The 20666-nt window shown below is 42.5% G+C and overlaps 1 protein-coding gene across 2 annotated transcripts in view; it reads left to right on the forward strand.

Moving 5' to 3' along the window:
* Positions 1-1545: 1545 nt before the first annotated feature.
* Positions 1546-20666, forward strand: part of LOC124789537 (probable tRNA N6-adenosine threonylcarbamoyltransferase) — a 75219-nt gene continuing 56098 nt past the window's right edge. The window contains exons 1-2 of one of the 2 annotated variants that reach the window (XM_047256932.1): positions 1546-1831; positions 10635-10856. In XM_047256932.1, coding sequence (XP_047112888.1) covers positions 1717-1831; positions 10635-10856 — 337 coding nt within the window. In that variant the 5' untranslated portion in view covers positions 1546-1716. The remainder of the gene's footprint in view (positions 1832-10634; positions 10857-20666) is intronic. The other variant, XM_047256933.1, reaches the window with a different exon arrangement.

Consider the following 20666-nt stretch of genomic DNA (forward strand, 5'->3'; position numbering starts at 1 on the left):
TCCACGCTTTATGCGGTGCTTGGTCTCACAAATTAGGAAGTTTATACGACTCGCTTTTTTGCTTACATACATTAAGTTCATCTATTTATTCCTTCACAGAATTTCACTGGTTAGCAAATATTGACTAGCCCCAGATACATGTGCACACTCGCGCACCCACTCACACTGCTGACGAAAATCGTAATTCTGGAAGCTGCGAAAATGTACCTGTCATCTATTGTTTTTACTGTTTTCAGAAATAAAAACACACTGAAATCGATTTGAATACAGCAGCAATTACTGCACGATAATTGCGACAGAATGCTTGTGTTTCGTATTACTGCCGCCAGGGAGCAGTGCTGTTAGGATAGTGGCACAATGAAGTTCAACCAAGCTGAACTTTTCGTGGCGTGAAAGAAGTTGCGTCTCTTAAGTGGCGCCACTGAAATGTGGGAGTTCACACATGCAACTGCAGTACGTCACTAACTGTGGTGACACTTTAGTTGCGTGTGTCAACCTGGCTTAAGAATTGTGTGCCTGTGGAAACCCTGCTAAACATTAAGCTGGGTTCACACATGCATCTAATGTGACGCCACACCTTGTGGCTTGCTGTTGTGGCATCATGAGCTACCGTTCACACAGGACGTCACAAATTCTACGTTGTTGCACAGCTTTTAATATGGGGTCAGTTGAAATCATATGGGAGGGTATGAACGTTATAGTGCAGTTTAGGCCCTTAGAGCTGTGACAAGATTTAAATACAAGGAAAACGAAACATACATGTTGGATCCGAAAGTAGATATCGGAAATGGGTAAATCAGGGAAATAACATTCAGGACGAAAATGCTGTCAGCAGTGGCAAACAAACCAACAGTTAGCATGTAAATATCATCTCCAGACCCGATACTCTATCAAGATTTTAGAATCTTGTTGTATTCGTTGATATAGACATTCTGAATAACTAATTTTTAGTTTAACAGTTGCTACAAGACAGTCTGGAGCTATTTGCTGCATATAACCCACAGACCCCATACCATGCTCAGTCTCACAAATTACGAAGTATATAAGTCTCGCTTTTTTGGTTACATATATTAATTTTATTTCTTTATTCATTTCAAATACTTTTAAGGATGTGGGATCACACACACACACACACACACACACACACACACACACACACACACACACACACTGCTACAGAAAATCAAACATTAGTGTTGTTCTCGTAGTTTTAAAAGCTACGAAAGTTTACCTACCGACCATTGTTTTCACTTTTTTCAGAAATAAAATAAAAACACACTGAAATCGAATTGAGTACAGCAGCAATTACTCCGCGATAACTGTGACTGAATGCTTGTGTTGATAGGAAAGTGGCTCAACAAAGTACAACCTTTGGGAACCTTTTGGGGCTTGAGAAAAGTTGCGTCACCTAAGTTGCGCCACTAAAAATTGCGAGTTCACACATGAGTCTGCAGTATGCCACTAGCTGTGGCGACACTTCTGTTGCGTTTCTGATGCCTTGTCATTAGTGTCGATAGGTATTCACATTTGATTCGAGATAAACGAAGAGTGGTATGTCTGCAAGGAACTTGGATTGTAGGAGGAGGAGGAGCTGTTTATGAATTTGTGGTATACACATGTCATTGTGAATGATAGTGTTCTTTGCTACGAAACTTGTTGGTATTCGTTAAATGCATAAAAAATATTAGAGCAACATTGTGTATTACATTTGGAATAATGGTGGTGGCCATTGGTTTTGAAGGTAGTGCTAATAAACTTGGAATTGGAGTAGTAATGGACGGAAAGGTTTTGGCAAATTGCAGGCGTACGTACATCACTCCTCCCGGTGAAGGTAAGCATTTGTCATCTGATTATAGAATCTATATGTTAAAATTCAAAACCAACAGACCAACACATTTGAGCTGTTAAGGTTAGGCTTGATCCATGAATGCATTTCTCTTTGTAGTCTGCTTGGTGTAGAATGGAATTGATTAGGTTGTTGTCAGTGTCTTTTATTATGCTACACAGTGCTAAGTTCAACAACTTAGAGCTTACTGAATTTTAGTGATGTTTATCTCACCATGTACACAGACTTAAGCCAACCGTCTCATACCAGGCGCGAGCGCAACTGTACCCTTTCCCAAAATTTTTACTTTCTACCGTCGTCTGAAACCGTGTTGGCATATTTTGTTGTAGCGCATTTGAGCACAATCGCAGCTGTCGATACCAAAATACTAACACCTATAATTCCGAAACGTGGATCCAAAACTCCAAGTGACACAGTAATGCCTCACTGCAAAAATAAAAGAAAACAAACGGGACAAACGTGGAATATTAGACGGTTTAGGACGGGGACAAGCTAAACATACAACAATAAAAGAACACCACACTATCCTAAAACAAAGAATATAATTTTTTTTTTAAAGAACTTTAATTTTCTGCTACACCAACAAAACCACAAGAATGTGACATGTCCCTTGACATATATATCTCAACCACAGATATCAGTATCAAAATACCAACAAATTCAACTCTGAAACATGGAACCAAAATCCCAACTCAAATACCCTATGTGAAATATACAACAGACAAAACATCACAATTGCTATATAATACAACCAAAACAAAATTACTTACCAACAAAAGCGTCCAGCAGTACCATCTAGGTTGGCTGCCCCACACACACACACACACACACACACACACACACACACACACACACACACACCAACTACTAAAACTCAGAACCACATTAGCATGATGACAACCAAAACTCTAATGAATCCGATACCACACGTTAAACTCATCATGACCTCATCCACTATCGAGGGCACCATCAAATGCAAAAACACGATATCTACAAACACAGCCAACATAAACACACCATGCTGTAGTGACATCACACACCACACCACAATTACATTGTGTGGAATTGGACACTTCTGTTGTCAAGTGAAATGTCCGATTCCTGTGGTTTTGTTGGTGTAGCAGAGTGTTGTTGTTCAATTTTTTTGTATTATTTGTTTTAGGATAGTGCAGTGTTTTTATTGTATATTTAGCTTGTCCCTGTCATAAACCCTCCAGTTTTCCGCAGTTGACCTGATTGTTTCATTTTATTTTTGGAGTGACATGTTAATGTGCCATTTTTATTTTTGTTTGCATTTACTGGCATGTGTATGCTCTGACATCATTGTTGCCATATTGTATGTGCTGGAACTAGCTGTTTCCTCCATGTTGTTGATGTCATGTATGGAATTGGATGCTTCTGATAATTGACAAAGTACCAGATTGCTTTCAACTACAAATCTTTTCCCCACTTATCACACATTGTTGTAGACTAAACTGAAACAAAGAAAGGACAAATTAAGTCTTGTAATTGATTAGTATGTTGCAATGTTTTGATACAGAAAATGTTTCATATTTGTAAGCCTACTGAAATGTTCCACATCATAGTGAGATGTGAAATACAGAAGCATCTAATTCCAGCCATCTGCTGTGACCCATGATGTCAGAAATATGGCAGAAATGACCATACACCAGGACTCTGATATCCGCCTATGACGTCATTGCGTAAACATGACAAAAAACATGAAAATACATCAAAAAACCAACACACACACACACACACACTCTCCCAAAAAAACCCAATGACACTAATGGGACAAGTGTGGGAAATTGAGGGTTTTTGGGTGGGGACAAAGTAAATATATACAAATTTAGACACACACCCCCATATCAAACCACACAAAACGACGAAAACAAACGTCAACACAAAACTCCCCAAATTCCACTAAACACAATATCCTCTGGAATTGGACACTTCCCTTGACTTATATAGCTCCAAAGCAACTCCTGACACCAGAACACCCACAGCCACAACCATGCATTGTAATGGAACACTTCCCTCAACCCCAACACACAACAAATACACTAAGAACAAGAAAAATAAAAACTTACCTCAACATAGTCCCGGCGCCGCAACCTTGATCGGCCACCACAATCTCACACACACACACACACACACACACACACACACACACACACACACGCATGCATACCCACACACATCCATAAACCAATGAAAAATACACTACCAGAAGAAAGACCCAACCCACCCACACCCCATCCCCCAACCCAACCTCCCCCCTCACCTCAAAATAATATACTCATAAACAAAAACCAGATGCAAAATAAAAAAATCTCAATCACACACTACAACTCAACAAAAACTGCAACAAAATAGATCCTCCACAACTAAATCACACACCACCACACTCCCCCCCACCAACAACTAACCCCCCCCCCCCCCTCCCTGAGCTGCAGCCACCTGCCCTCCCAAACCACCACAACTAAACACCTTCGGCCTGTGCATCTTACTAATAGCCTGCAAAAAACAATAGCCCTCAGGGACACTCTTCTGCCAACAGTACTCATCTAAATGAGAGTGAAGGTTGGAAGAGCGCCTCTTCCACCTCCCAAGAACTGACTTAATGCCCACCCCCCCCCCCCCCCCCCCCACATCCTCTCTATAGTATTCGTACAAGCCCCCATTTCATAGTTTTTAAACTCTAAACTATGGTTAACGAACTTCCTGGCATATTAAAACTGTGTGCCTGACCGAGACTCGAACTCGGGACCTTTGCCTTTTGCGGGCAAGTGCTCTACCAACTGAGCTACCGAAGCACGACTCACGTCCGGTACTCACAGCTTTACTTCTGCCAGTACCTCGTCTCCTAACTTCCAAACTTTACAGAAGCTCTCCTGCGAACCTTGCAGAACTAGCACTCCTAAAAGAAAGGATATTGCGGAGACATGCCTTAGCCACAGCCTGGGGGATGTTTCCAGAATGAGATTTTCACTCTGCAGCGGAGTGTGCGCTGATATGAAACTTCCTGGCAGAGTCTCCGTCAGGCACACAGTTTTAATCTGCCAGGAAGTTTCATATCAGCGCACACTCCGCTGCAGAGTGAAAATCTCATTCTGGAAACAACCCCCAGGCTGTGGCTCAGCCATGTCTCCGCAATATCCTTTCTTTCAGGAGTGCTAGTTCTGCAAGGTTCGCAGGAGAGCTTCTGTAAAGTTTGGAAGGTAGGAGACGAGGTACTGGCAGAAGTAAAGCTGTGAGTACCGGGTGTGAGTCGTGCTTCGGTAGCTCAGTTGGTAGAGCACCTGCCTGCGAAAGGCAAAGGTCCCGAGTTCGAGTCTTGGTCGGGCACACAGTTTTAATCTGCCAGGAAGTTTCATATCAGCGCACACTCCGCTGCAGAGTGAAAATCTCATTATGGTTAACAACTTAATGATTGTAGCCCCTCTCACGCAACCCCCTATAAGAAGAAAAAGTATCTGAAACTACAGTGGAACCCGGTTCTATAAGTTCCTCAATTAACCCCACTTATTCTGCCTTAGACCGCACCTTCACAAACCTGAAAGCACATTCCGAACACCCACCCCCTGGTTCAACAGCCTCCCACACACAGAGGCCAACCACAGACTTACCCCTGCCATACTTCCTTTTCCCAAAATGCAACTCACCCACCTCCACCACAACCCAAGGCCCACTCAACTTACCCCTGTACTTAATAAACTCAGAATATACTTCACGGCAAAACAAAAAACCAGTCACTCACGCCAGTCTCATGCGTGCAAAAACTCTGTAACAAAAGTAATACGTCAACAACACAATCTTGCACATGTGCAACCTAGACTTCTCGAACCAGGAACCATGACGTATGGAGTGCCATAGGTTATCCCTATGGCACCGCCACATGTAACCGTCCCTGGTCCGAGACGCCGGAACTTTTGCCAATGTCATTTCCTTCCGACACACAGCACGCTTGACCACGTCTGCCATCAACCCAAAAAGCTGTAGAAATTTGATCAGCTCCAACTGAGTCATGCTTATCATAGTGTGGAGTTGCACACTACTTATTTTATCTGTCATATCCATACCTAACAAGACCAACAACAAATTAATTTACTCACATTAACATGTGACCTACAGCAAACAGCACTACAATAACTTTCACACAAAAGCACTAAATCATTAACTCACTGAAACCAAGTCCGCTTGAAACACAGCCAAAACTTGAACCAGCCACTAGACTCGGTAAGACTAAACTGAACCCATTACACCACAAAACACGAAACCCGTAAACACACCACCGGAGGGCACCATGAACCCCAACACAATGACACCTACAAACACGCCATATTCACAAACCACACTCTGCACCGTCATGACGTCACACGCCTCAACAGCATTACGTTGCGGGTCAAAGCCGACAGGTGGGATTGGACGCTTTGGTCGATCTGCGAGATGGAACAGTGACATAGTAATGTCTAATCTTGTCCTCACTGTTCCTCACAATCCATACGTGAGCGATACATAGGGATTGTAATGTATTCCAAGAGCCAGTGTTTAAAGCCAATTCTTGAAACTTTCTTAATAGATGTTGTTGGGATAGTTTGCATCTACCTTCAAGAAAGAGTCTTCCAGTTCAGTTCCTTCAGTATCTTTGCAACACTTCTCCATGATTTAAATAAATGTGACCATTCATGCTACCCTTCTCTGTATTCATTCAGTATTCTCTGTTAGTCCTAATCTGGTATGCGTCCCACATACTTGAACAGTAGTCTAGAACCAGTAGCATGAGAAATTTGTGAGCAATCTCCTTTGTAGCCTGATTGCACTTCCCCAGTATTCCACCCATGATTGAGCCTGTGTGATCATTTCATTTCATATCCCTATAAGGTTATATTCAGGTATTTGTGTGAACTGGCTGATTCCAGCTGGGACTCATTGATATAGTTATAGGATAATATGTTTTTTTTTTGTTTTGTGATATGCACAGCTTTAAATTTCTAAACATTTAGACCAAGTTGCCAATCTGTGGACCACTTTGAAATTTTATCAAGATCTGACTGAATATTTATGCAGCTTCTTTCCGATAGTACTTCATTATAGGTAACTGCATCATCTGCAAAAACTCTAAGGTTACCATTAATATTGTCTGAAAGGTCATTAATAACAACATGAACAGCAAGAGTCCCAACACACTTCCCTGGGGCACACCCGAAGTTACTTCTACATCTGATGATTCTCCATCCAAGATAATATGCTGTGTCCTCCCTACCAAAATGTCCTAAATCCAGTCACAAATTTCACTTCTGACAATAAGCATAGGCATGGCACAAAGTCAAATGCTTTTCGAAAGTCAAGAAATACGGCCTCTGTCTGACTGCCTTGATCCAAAGCATTCTGTGTGTCATGTGAGAAAAGTACGCATTGTGTTTCAGTGATCAGTGTTTTCTGGAATGCGTTCTGGTTGGCATGGAGGAGATCATTCTGTTTGAGATACATGGTGTTTGAGCTCAGAATATTTTATAAGACTCTACAACAAATAGGTGTCAAGGATTCTGGCCAGTAGTTTTATGGATCACTTCTACTACCCTTCTTGTAGACTGTTGTGACCTGTGCTTTTTTCCAGTAACTGGGCACAGTTTTTTGTTTGAGGGATTGTAGTTAAGAGGGGCTAACTCAGCTGCAAATTCAGATAGAATCTACTAGGGGTTCCTTAGGGCCCTAGAGCTTTGTTCAATTTTAATATTTTACCTGTTTCTCAACACCACTGACACATACTGATTTCACTCTGGACTCACATTCAGCAGTACAGCGATTCTAAACTGCGTTCGGCCACCCTGATGTAGGTTTTTGTGTGATTTCCCTAAGTCTCTTCAGGCAAATGCCGTGATGGGTCCTTTGAAAGGGCACACCCAATTTTCTTCCCCATCCTAATCCTATGGGACCTTTGACTTCTCTGTTTTGGCTGCTTTGTCCCCTCCCCCAAATCAACCAACCAACCGATTTCGCTATTCTTTACAGTGATATGAGAATTAAATTGGGGCAATTTTCCTAGGTTTCCCTTTGCAAAGGAACATTTGAAAACAGTTAAGCATTGCAGCTTTTGCTTTGCTACCCTCAAATTTAGGTTCTGCCTCATTCACTAGGGACTGGACACAAATGTTGGTGCCAGTGACATACGTCTAACATTTCCTCGGATTTTGTGAAAGATTATTTGAAAATATTCTGCTACGGTAGTCATTGAAAGCTTCATGCCTCGCTGTCTTGACAGCCAAATGTGTTTCATTCGGCATCTCTTTATCTGTAGCCCTACACTTTGTTTTATGCCTATTATGCATTAATCTCATTTTCTAGAGACAGTTCTTTACAGTGGCTGTAAACCACGGAGGTTCCCTCCTGTAATGAAATGCTCTACTAGGTACATATCTATCCGGTGTGTGGTCAACAGTTCTTTTAAACTTGAGTCAGAGTTCCTCTACACACTGCTGCCCTGTCCTGAAAGTTTAAAGTTCCTCATTGAGGTATGTCACTACTGTTTTTCTTCTTCTTTTTTTCCCTAGTTTACTGAACACATGAATCTTTCCACTTGTTTTACTTGTCCTTTGTACTTTGTTAATCATTGTTGCCACAACCGCGTCATGGTCACTGATACCAGTTTCAATAAGGACATCCTCAAAGAGGTCAGGTCTGTATGCTGCCATTAGATCCAAAACATTTCTATCATGAGTGGGGTTTCGAAATATCTATCTATGTAGTTTTCAGGCATTTAGCAATGTTTGCTTGTTGGATGATTAAAGTCTTCATTGATGATTACAGTATGATTGGGGAGGTTACCTACAAGTGAACTGCAGTTTTCTCTGAAGTTTTATGTTACATCAGGTCATGAGTTTGGTGGGTGTTAGAAGGATCTATTTACTGTTTTATGCCTACTCCTGATACTGAATCTTGCTCAATCTCCCATGCAGCTTCAATTTATATCTCGGTAGATTTGAGTTATTGTCTGCTGTGACAAGTACACCACCTTCATTTCTGATTATCCCATCCTTTAGATATAGACTTAAATTTTCCCCAAAAATCTCACTGCTATCAATTTCAGGTTTCAACAAGCTTTCTCCGCATAGAATTATGTGAGCGTCACTGTTTTTCAAGAGCACTTCAAACCCTGGCATTTTGTTGAGAATACTTCAGTAGGTAACTGTTAGGCATATCATTCAATCTTATGCTGATTCTTCTGGCTTTGCTACAGCTGCCGTTATCTGGATTGGTTGGAGGGTACCTGATCTAACAAAACTCTTGTGTGCACTCCCCACACAGTCAGCTATCTTGAGTAGCAGCCTCTGATGTGTAGTGCATGTGTAACCCATTTAAAGGGACCCAGCAGTTCACAACCCTGTGACCAAGTTTAGGAAGTTGCAGCCTGACTTGTCACAGAACCTTCGAAGTCTGTTGTTCAGTCCTTCCACTCGACTTAAAACCAAGGGGCCACAATTAGTTCTGAGGAAAATGCTGCAAATTGTGAGCTGCTTTGAAACTGTGCTCATAAGGCTGGTCTTCTCAACCTACTGTGCCAGTCACTAGAATGAGCCAGGTACGACCTTGGAGCCTAGACAACAGGCCTCATTTGTTCCAATGTGCGCCACAAAGTTGCACCCTGTTCCCTCAGTGGCTGCTGGAATAGCCCTTTCAAAATATTGAATGAGGCCCCCAGGTATACACACTGAGTGCACCTTTCTTGTCTCTTGCTGCCATTTCCATAAGGGTACTATAATTCTCCATACGATTGCATGTATTAATATCTACAGAATAATTGTATAGGAGTTATACTATGCAGATGAAAAGGTGTGCGAGCACTCTTTGTTGATTTGTTTGTATACACGGGATTGTAACAACAAATACTACTCCAAGTGGATGTCTTTTCTGTTGTTCAGTTAGTGTCGTTGGCTCTTTCACTGTGTGCGGTTGCTGGCAGTTCATTTCTTTAGGTCGTAGCCAATCAGCTGATAGTATACAGTAGCCGATAAGAATTGGTAAATCTAATGATTTGTTTTGGCAGAAGATATGAATTGATTACTTTTGTTTTTTTGTTGATCTGGCTATTATGGGGTATAAAGTTGGTTACTAGTTTTTGTATGTATTTATTGTTCATGTATTGTAAGTTTCTTGGAATATGATAGAATTTTTGGGGATATTGTTGTGTGTTGAAGAAGACAGTGAATGTGACTGTACAAAAACTTCCTATGATAATGAACTGATCTGTTGTGTGTCCCGGTGAACATTTTGAAAACTATGTGGAGCATTTCCGAAATTTTCCAGTATCCAAGGTTGTGGTTATGCATAACCTAAGAATGCAGTTAAAATCTTATGGAATGTGCTCCAACTCCTCCTTGCTTTATTGATGCATTGTAGTGTCGAAATCAACAGCACATATAGTAAGATTCTTAAGGAAGCTGAAATGTTTATTCAGGCCATAAAAAGATGATTTTTTATGTAGTTGCCTTCCAAGATCAGTTTCAGAGAGTATGCAAGTAAAAAAGACAGGCTCATTGTTATGGATGCACATGTGTTAATGAATGTGGGGCTAAAAAGGAAGCAATTTTGTGTCCAGAGTGTTTACTGGATGGGCAACTTGTTTATGTTTTCCAGTTTGTTTTAGGTGTAAAATTATAGTGTGTAGAGACTATACCTGTCCATTAATTTTGTACTCATTATTTGTTAGAAGCACATCAAACCTCGTAAGAAGTAGTTGATGCTCTAATTGTATGTTTGAGCCAATCTTTTTTCATTTATTTTACAGGTTTTATGCCTGGTGAAACAGCACAGCATCATCGATCCAACATCAAGAGTTTATTAAGAGAAGCTCTGACAGAAAGTGGTGTTAAACCAAATGAGATTGATGTAGTTTGCTACACAAAAGGCCCCGGCATGGGAGCTCCGTTGGTTGCAGTTGCAATTGTGGCACGTACAGTGGCTCTTCTGTGGAACAAGCCAATTGTGGCTGTTAATCATTGCATAGGGCGTATCCTTTATTGTTATTTAAAGAGCATATAATGTACATTCGACAAAACAGAACCATTCCCGAAAAATGGCTGAGTCCCATATTGTATACATAAAACAATCTACTCACCAAGCAGCGGAAGAACACACACATAAAAGACAGTGGTAATTGGCAAGGTTTCAGAGCTAGTGGGTCCTTCTTCAGGCAGAAGGAAGAGGGGTAAAAGCAAAGGACTGGGGAGGTCTAGGAAAAGGGGTGGATTTCGGGGAAAGTCACACAGAACTGCAGGTACCTTCTCATTCCATACAGTAAGTCTCCCCTGACCCGCGGTTCTGAGTGACTTTCCGGAAATGCCTTACTGCCATTAGAATGTAATCTAAGTAAATGACTCTTTATGTTCTGCTTTGCCATTGTTTTTAATTTACCCCAAATGATACTATCATTACTGAAATGATTCCGTACATATTTTCATCAAGATTCTGACTAAAGAAGTGCTGAGCTCTGTTGGGAAGTATCAGAACTGATTTCTCACTGTGTCTGAGGCATACAGCAGTGACATACCATTACAGAGCTGGACAGTGTCAAGAATGTTGATTTTGAAAGTGCTGAATTTAATTTTTTTTTGAGCTTATTTGCTTGTGGGGCTTTAATATCTGACCTTGAGTAGCTGTTGCAACAATATTCATTTGATTAAATTCTTCACTAAATACAATTTCATTTGCTGTAAGGAATTATCTTTCAAACTGAGCAGCCTAACTATGAGGTTAGTTTTATAGCACAAGATGGCTATATGGAAATGCGTGGGTTTCCTAAGAAGTGACAATGACATATTAGGATGCACTACCTCACACTAGTAGCTCGATTCAGACCCACAGTTTTAGTAAGTGACTTAACAATTTTGTCAGTACTGTGAAGCCATCTGTTGAGGATTCTGTTGTGCTGATATTGATTAGGCATCGTATCACATTTGTGCGATAGACAAAGCAAGAGAGGAAGCTGAGTCCACATCATCTATTTTTCGTAAAGTACAGCTTCGTGTGTGGAATTCATGGGGCCATTTAACATGTGTTATCCCCAGGAAATAGAAATCTGATGGGCAAATAACCCAGTCCCCCCTTGCTATAAACAGCCTCTGGAAATGGGACACTTACCATGTAACAGGCATACATGTACAGACAATGACTTTGCAGTTCACCAGGAGTCTGACATACAAGATTCAAACAATGGAGTAAATGTGACTCCAAATGGTTTCCAACCAACTCACAAAACCAGCAAGTCACATCAAAAGCCACCAGCTACAGTAAAATCAGCATGTTCCAAATCTACTAAGTAGCTAACTTTGTCTTCATACAGGAAACATTTGAAACAGTTTAAAGAGGAGAATGCTGTAACAGAATCAAGGGAGACAGAAACGAAGTCTGATACAAATTTTAACTGGGGACAGTGCTTTAGATGTGCAATCTGAATAAGAAGTCACTAAATGTGTGTTCTGCAGCAGTCATTTCTCTTGAGACTAAGTGAGAGAAATGGGCGCAGTGCATGGAATGTTATCCTTGGGTTCACAGAGAGTATTAACTTGAAAAAAAGCTTTCATATGCTCTGACTGCATTTCTTTTGCACAATAATTGCAGGAAATGTTGGAGAGACAGTAAGAAAGAATATATTATTATATTAGGGTCTACTTGTTCTTTTATTTGTCAGTATCTCTGACTGTCGCTTATTATGACACCATTTCTACTTCAGTTCAGATTGATTAGTTTTGTTCTTTTCTCAAATTTGCTTGTGTTAAGTAGCATGAATTCAGTAATTAAAATCTAAAGTACAATGATTTCATTTAGATTTCCAGTTAACAAACATACAGTTATTTCAAATGTAATGATATAAAGTGGAGTAATGTGAGATAAAAGTGTCACATCAGGGATGAGGTAATTGGAAGGTCCACCGACCACTGGCATCAATTTCCTGCCTCGTCCTATGAGGCTTTTTGAGATGGTTAGCCTCTGGATGTGTGTGTCATCTGCCATGTAACTCTCCCATTTCTTCAACACTAGGTCCCACATGTTCTACTGTGCATAGGGCCAGTGCGACCAATGTAAATTCAGGTGATGCTTCAGTTTGGCACCTAAGTTTTCAGTGGGACTCAAGTATGGCACTTGAAAAGGCCAGTTGATCAGGTTGACGTCAGCCTGTTGTGAAAACCGTAATGGACTTTTCGACTTGTATAAACCGGTGGTGGTCTTGAACTGGGTCACTCCACCGGGACAGCAGATAGTGCATCCTCATACTTGGCACCATAGTATATTTCATGATGTGTACATACTGATCCATGGTGAGGTGACCATAAGTTCGATGTAGTATCGCTGCCCCATCGAATGACATGAACACCCAGCATGAGAGTCTGATACAGCCAACACACAAATTTTGCACCCTGTACTGAGAGTCATAATGTGCTTCCTCTGGCATGTAGACCACAACCAGACCCTCATTCACTGAGCTAAATATTAACATCATGTGAAAATGAGATGTAGTGCCAGTCATGATCTACAAATTCAGTGAAGACAAGCCCATAAAATTTGTGGCTACCAGAGAGAGCCTCCGTATTAGCACCCCTGGCAGCCGTAAAGCCAGCATCCGGTAAGCGGCTAAAACAGATTGCTAGCATCCAGGGACATTGGTCTCAATCGTGAGTTGGATGGTATTTAAAAATGGACATTCCGTTTAGGTGTCAATTAATTTGTTGTCTTGCTGAAGCTTTGAAATCTTTGCTAAGCCCAACCTTTGAAGCTGGCCACTTAGCCCCATCTCACACCACCACTTTACGCACTTCTGGATACAGCACAATTGAACGCTGCACCTTACTGCCACTACATATGCACTGAAATCGGTCATTTGGGACAAGTGCCATGTGACTGTAGTCATACTTCTACTGCAGGGTGTTTCAAAAATGACCGGTATATTTGAAACGGCAATAAAAACTAAACGAGCAGCGATAGAAATACACCGTTTGTTGCAATATGCTTGGGACAACAGTACATTTTCAGGCGGACAAACTTTCGAAATTACAGTAGTTACAATTTTCAACAACAGATGGCGCTGCAAGTGATGTGAAAGATTTAGAAGACAACGCAGTCTGTGGGTGCGCCATTCTGTACGTCGTCTTTCTGCTGTAAGCGTGTGCTGTTCACAACGTGCAAGTGTGCTGTAGACAACATGGTTTATTCCTTAGAACAGAGGATTTTTGTGGTGTTGGAATTCCACCGCCTAGAACACAGTGTTGTTGCAACAAGACGAAGTTTTCAACGGAGGTTTAATGTAACCAAAGGACCGAAAAGCAATACCATAAAGGATCTGTTTGAAAAATTTCAACGGACTGGGAATGTGACGGATGAACGTGCTGGAAAGGTAGGGCGACCGCGTACGGCAACCACAGAGGGCAACGCGCAGCTAGTGCAGCAGGTGATCCAACAGCGGCCTCGGGTTTCCGTTCGCCGTGTTGCAGCTGCGGTCCAAATGACGCCAACGTCCACGTATCGTCACATGCACCAGAGTTTACACCTCTATCCATACAAAATTCAAACGTGGCAACCCCTCAGCGCCGCTACCATTGCTGCACGAGAGACATTCGCTAACGATATAGTGCACAGGATTGATGACGGCGATATGCATGTGGGCAGCATTTGGTTTACTGACGAAGCTTATTTTTACCTGGACGGCTTCGTCAATAAACAGAACTGGCGCATATGGGGAACCGAAAAGCCCCATGTTGCAGTCCCATCGTCCCTGCATCCTCAAAAAGTACTGGTCTGGGCCGCCATTTCTTCCAAAGGAATCATTGGCCCATTTTTCAGATCCGAAACGATTACTGCATCATGCTATCTGGACATTCTTCGTGAATTTGTGGCGGTACAAACTGCCTTAGACGACACTGCGAACACCTCGTGGTTTATGCAAGATGGTGCCCGGCCACATCGCACGGCCGACGTCTTTAATTTCCTGAATGAATATTTCGATGATCGTGTGATTGCTTTGGGCTATCCGAAACATACAGGAGGCGGCGTGGATTGGCCTCCCTATTCGCCAGACATGAACCCCTGTGACTTCTTTCTGTGGGGACACTTGAAAGACCAGGTGTACCGCCAGAATCCAGAAACAATTGAACAGCTGAAGCAGTACATCTCATCTGCATGTGAGGCCATTCCGCCAGACACGTTGTCAAAGGTTTCGGGTAATTTCATTCAGAGACTACGCCATATTATTGCTATGCATGGTGGATATGTGGAAAATATCGTACTATAGAGTTTCCCAGACCGCAGCGCCATCTGTTGTTGAAAATTGTAACTACTGTAATTTCGAAAGTTTGTCTGCCTGAAAATGTACTGTTGTCCCAAGCATATTGCAACAAACGGTGTATTTCTATCGCTGCTCGTTTAGTTTTTATTGCCGTTTCAAATATACCGGTCATTTTTGAAACACCCTGTATATTCGTATTACACTTGTGACACATCAACTAACAATAGTGTAAAAAAAGAAAATATGGTATTGAGATGACTTGAACCCTAATCACTGCAGTGGAACCCCAGAGTCTGAAACATTGCCACATGGGTGCCCCACATCTGTACAAACTTGCAGTTATTTGTTTATTCGAGGCTGAAGTAGCTTGGCATTTCAAACAGATAAAAGTAAGAATTATAATGTATATATAAAACGGAATGCAGAAATTTGACACAATTACAGAAAATCAGTAAGATCAATAAGTAAACTTGTTACAATATGAAGGAAAGAAATACATTACTAAAAGTTATTACATGTTATTGTTGCCAATGTGTGATGCATTACCTTGTACCCAACCAAAGGTACCAGAGATTATCAGGACATGCGAACAATTCTGTTTTTTTCAACTGTATGGTCATTCATTATTATTACATTGCTGATTGTCCCTTTTGCAGTCATTCAGAGCTTTGAAGGATGAGCTATAAAGAATGTTTCTCAGCTTGCTTTAAAGTGATTTCATTATTGTAGATTACCGACCAACCCCAGCTGTGCATGGGTAACGCTAAGTATCAGTGCCTGATGACTTGTCTGGCATAGTGGTAACTTTGTTTACGGGACACTGTATAGAGCTATGATTGAAAATCAGAGAGCAATGTTAAGTAAATGAATATCATCACTTTCATTTGAATTAAATGTTTTATTATCACATTCCACTTGCTGGTGTACTGCAGAGTGCCTAAAGGTATGAGCAAAATGCCTGACCACAACCTGCTCCAAGTTGTGCAACATATTTGCCATTTTCTTTTTATCTAATTTGAATTATGGTTTTCAGTGAGATGAGGAGCTGCAACGATCAACAAATGTTACAGCAACAAATGCGACGGCAAGTCTTACTCAACACAATGCTCATGACTGGCAGGAGCACAGTGCACAGCCTCAGCTTCTAGTGTTTCAGTCAGCGTCTGGAGTCACTTGTTTGCGAACAGGAAATGATGTTTATGACTGTTTTTTGAACTTTTTTCGTGGCAGTGCTATCCGAAACATCAAGACCAAAACAAATAGGTATGCAGGTACAAAAATTGCCACAATGAAACTGCGAAATGAAATAAAAAAGAAGTCTGTGTGGCACAAATGGGATTCATTAAAACTACACAAAATATATTGTTCCCAGCCCCCCACCCCCACCCCTCCCCAACAGTTCTGCAGTGAAGTTAGCAAAGCTTAGTGACTATTGGTCAACTGATCCATTTTCATTTTTACAAACAGGCGTTGTGAGTTGATTGTTGAGCCATGATAGGTTTTCCAGTTTTGTGTTCATTCTGGATGCCAATGACAACTCAACGTACATAAAAAAAAGGAGAGGAAAACCATGACACTCTTCATAAAATTAGACCTGTGTTCAACTTTTTTGTCAACAAATGTAGATTCAGTGTCGTGCCACACGAAAATTTGACTACAGATTAAGCTATTTATCCATTTCATGGATTTGTTGGCATTAAGGGCTTACATGAAAAATAAACCCAATAAATATGGCATGAAGCTTTATGCACTTTGTGATAATGCAACAGGCTATGTCCTGAACTGCGATGTTTACACAGGATCAGCAGGGAGGACTGACCACCATATTCCAATGTTAGTAGACAGACTCTGTTCTCCATATTGTGGTAAAGGCCACTGTGTCTACATGGACAGATATTACACTAGTGTTCCTCTATTGAAAATGTGGGAGAAAAAATACATTAGTTGTTAGAACTGTAATGAAAAACAGAAAGGCTTACCAACAAGCTTCAAAACAAAAAAACTGAAGCAAAATGAAATGATATTTTTGAGGAATGGGCCCATTCTAGTGCTGAAGTGTATGTATACTGTCTATCACCCCACAGGGGACTCGTCATTCTTTGGCGGGTTTGTGCTCGGCTACCACGGGGCCCCAGCCTTAGCAGCACTTTTTCCCTTCAGTGCTGCACATCTATCCTCTTGTTATTCCTTTTCCGCTCCTTTGGGGAACATGTCTGGTGGGGAATGTTCTGCATTCTGTTGCTGACCTGCGAACAGTTTCAACTTTCTTTTTGGCTCCTTTTTCCTTTTCTTGTCTCCCTTCTCCTCTCATTCCTCCACTCCAGGGTTTGAGGATCCTCTTTTTTTTTCTTCCTTCATTGTGCACTCCTGAAGGCTGGCCCATGCGTCTGACGTGTATAAGGTGACTGGGTAACGCATAATACCCAGCCCCAGGTCGACAGATCGGCTTCACACGTACCTCCTGGTACAGGCCAGGCCCAGGGAGGGGTGATTACCTGAGCTGTAACCTTCCCAGCTTGCCCATTGGTCCCTCCATCAGGTGTTCGGGAGGTGTGACCTGAGGTGTGAACAATCACCTAAGGCGGGTATGCCCCTTTGTGTAACGGGCCCCAGTTGGAAGGAGCACCCCATCGGAGACGCTGGCAATCATGGGGGATTTCATCGCGATGAGTCACTCATCCTCTCAATCGACGTCGATGAATCGTAAATGTAATGAGGCTACTAATTCAAAGACTCTTGTCATTGCACCGCGCTTCCTTGTGGTATCACATACTGAAGACGGTCAGTCCCTCACTACGGTCAATCCATTTATTATTCATAAAGATGTTGATGCAATTGCTGGGCCTGTGAAATTCTGCTCTCGTTTACGGAATGGCACCTTGCTTTTGGAGACGGCATCTGATGCTCAAGCACAGCAACTACTTGCTGCCTCGGTTATCCACGGCTACCCTGTTCGTGTCGAGACTCATAGAACTTCGAATTCTTCCCGTGGTGTAATTTACACCAGGCTGCTTGGCGGTCTAACCCAGGCCAAAATACAATCTTACCTCTCTGAACACAGTGTCATTGCCATTCATCGTGTAATGAAAAGGTCGATTCCTCCTTGGTGCCCACCCGCACTCTTTTCCTGATGTTTGATAGGGTGGTGCTACCGTCCAAGATTAAAGCAGGCTATGGAATCATTACGGTCGTACAATCCGAATCCAAAGCGCTGTTACCAGTGTCATCATTTCAGTCACACTAGAACGTCTTGTCGACATCCAGCCAAATGAGTAACCTGTGGTAGGGATGCACACAAGGGCGAATGTCTACCTCCCCTTCCCTGCTGTATTAACTGCAATGGCAGCCACGCCACCTCCTCCTGGGATTGTCCTTTGTATCTAGATGAGTGGGCTGTTAAAGAGATTCGGGTAAAGGAAAAAGTGCCTTACCCAGTAGCTCGCAAGTTACTGGCTAGTCGCAGACCTTTGTTCTCCCATCTGGCACTTACAGTTCAGTTCTTGTTACCCCTCGCTCCATGAAGGACATGGCTACATGCAACCTCAGATTTGGCTCTGAGGTTGTAAAGTCACCCAGTGTCAAGGTAGCATTGTCATTGTCCCGTCCCACTGTGCAACAAACTGTCAAACTCTTGCCTAAATGGGTGGAGCTACCCACTACACAACCGGCAGGCAGGAAAGGCCAGAAGGAGTACTCCTGAGATGACTTCCTCCGTCCCTCCTACCAAACATCACCCAAATCTTCCTCTACCCAGAAGGGCTCGAAGAAGTCCGCTGAAGACAAACTGTCTTCCCCTTCACCAGTTCGAAGATCCTGCTCATCGGTGTCGCCACGTGGTCGCTTAGCGCGGCCGGCCTCTGTCTCGCCAGTGTGCACCACCAACCATTTTTCTGCGTTGGACTCCACCGACCGCCTGCACAAGCACGCCGATGCTTATGTGGACTCCATGGAGCAGGATCCTCCTGCTTCTGTGCCCTGTAGTAGCGACTCTCCACCAGCTGTCCCTCGGCAGACACTGAGTTGACATCCCTACATCTCTTCCTCCTCATGACTGTCCTCCAATGGAATGTTTGAGGCCTTTGGTCCCACAAAGATGATTTGCAGCTGCTTCTTGCATCGCAGCATCGCCTTGTACTTTGCCTTCAGGAAACTAAATTGCGCCCTCAAGACTGCTTTGTGCTTCCACATTACTTACCGATTCGTTTTGACCTTCCACCTGAGTTCAGCATCCCATCTCATGGGGTGTCATGCTGCTTATACGGGATGGCCTTCATAATCAACCCATCTCTCTGACTACCCGTTTTCAAGCTATTGCCATTCTTCCTTCCCCACCTGACTTTCTCCCGCTGTACCATTTATGTACCTCTGTCCTTCGATGTCACCAGGGCTGACTTCCTTCAACTTATTGGGCAGCTACCTCCACTGTTTTATTACTCGGTGACTTTAATGTGCATCATCCCCTTTGGGGTTCTCCCAGGACGTGCCAAAGAGGTGCCCTCTTGGCTGACATTTTAACCAACTCAACCTCTTCTGCCTTAACACTGGTGCACCCACTTTCCTTTCTGACTCCTTGCACACCTATTCCCATTTGGACCTATCCTTTTGCACTGCCCAGCTTGCCCATCGCCTTGAGTGGTCTGTTCTTTCTGATGCCTACTCAAGTGACCATTTCCCATGTGCTCTCCATCTGCTGACTCCTACTCCATCCACATGCATGCCCAAGTGGCAGCTTATCAGGCTGACTGGCAGCTTTACTCCTCCCTGGCGACCTTCACAGAAAAAGATTTCCTCAGTTGTGATGAACAGGTGGACTATCTCACAAATATTATCCTTACTGCTGCAGAACATTCCATTCCTCGCACTTCCTCATTACCACATCGTGTCTTAGTCCCCTGGTGGACTGAGGCGTGCCGCGTCGCAAGAGTTTGTCTTTAAATATGTCTGCTTGTGTCTGTATGTGTGGATGGATATGTGCGTGTGTGCGAGTGTATACCTGTCCTTTTTTCCCCCTAAGGTAAGTCTTTCCGCTCCCGGGATTGGAATGACTCCTTACCCTCTCCCTTAAAACCCACTTCCTTTCGTCTTCCCCTCTCCTTCCCTCTTTCCTGATGAGGCAACAGTTTGTTGCAAAAGCTTGAATTTTGGGTGTATGTTTGTGTTTGTTTGTGTGTCTATCGACCTGCCAGCGCTTTTGTTCGGTAAGTCACCTCATCTTTGTTTTTTATATATATATATATATATATATATATATATATATATATATATATATATATAGTGAAGGATTATGCCATTGGCAGTAAATGGCTGCTAGTTAGAGAGCTGCAAGAGCTGTGGTGGAGAAGGGTGTTTTTGCATATATATATATATATATATATATATATATATATATATGTCTGCTTGTGTCTGTATATGTGTGGATGGATATGTGTGTGTGTGCATCCTTTTTTCCCCCTAAGGTAAGTCTTTCCACTCCCGGGATTGGAATGACTCCTTACCCTCTCCCTTAAAACCCACTTCCTTTCGTCTTTCCCTCTCCTTCCC

Source organism: Schistocerca piceifrons, chromosome 3 (assembly GCF_021461385.2).
Source record: "Schistocerca piceifrons isolate TAMUIC-IGC-003096 chromosome 3, iqSchPice1.1, whole genome shotgun sequence".
In the NCBI taxonomy this organism is placed as follows: Eukaryota; Metazoa; Arthropoda; class Insecta; order Orthoptera; family Acrididae; genus Schistocerca; species Schistocerca piceifrons.